The sequence below is a fragment of the Buceros rhinoceros genome, unplaced genomic scaffold, assembly GCF_000710305.1.
Source record: "Buceros rhinoceros silvestris isolate BGI_N320 unplaced genomic scaffold, ASM71030v1 scaffold24080, whole genome shotgun sequence".
Classification (NCBI taxonomy): domain Eukaryota; kingdom Metazoa; phylum Chordata; class Aves; order Bucerotiformes; family Bucerotidae; genus Buceros; species Buceros rhinoceros.
In genome coordinates, this window is record NW_010388245.1 from 5,553 (window position 1) to 5,797 (window position 245).

At 58.8% G+C, this 245-nt stretch overlaps 1 protein-coding gene across 1 annotated transcript in view; it reads right to left on the reverse strand.

Moving 5' to 3' along the window:
• The window catches only part of CHD5 (chromodomain helicase DNA binding protein 5), a gene marked incomplete at both ends in the record, with an annotated part of 26,294 nt that overhangs the window by 5,544 nt on the left and 20,505 nt on the right, over nucleotides 1-245 (reverse strand). The window contains one exon of the mRNA XM_010145300.1: nucleotides 33-207. Coding sequence (XP_010143602.1) covers nucleotides 33-207 — 175 coding nt within the window. The remainder of the gene's footprint in view (nucleotides 1-32; nucleotides 208-245) is intronic.

The window sequence follows — 245 nt, forward strand, 5'->3', positions numbered from 1 at the left end:
TCCCCGCCCCCAGCTGAGCACCACAGCCGTACCTTGGTCCTCCTGCGAGGTGTCGTTGTAGTTGACCTGCTTGCGGATTCTCTTCCCTTTCCCCAGGTTCCTGGCCAGATCTTCCTGCTGCTGCTCGTAGTGGTGCCGCAGCAGCTTCTCCCAGTAGTCGGGGTCCACATTCTCCTCTTGCTTGATGATCTCCCGTTCCACCTCCTCCTGTAAAGCATGAAACAAGCGGCTTTCGGCAGCACAGC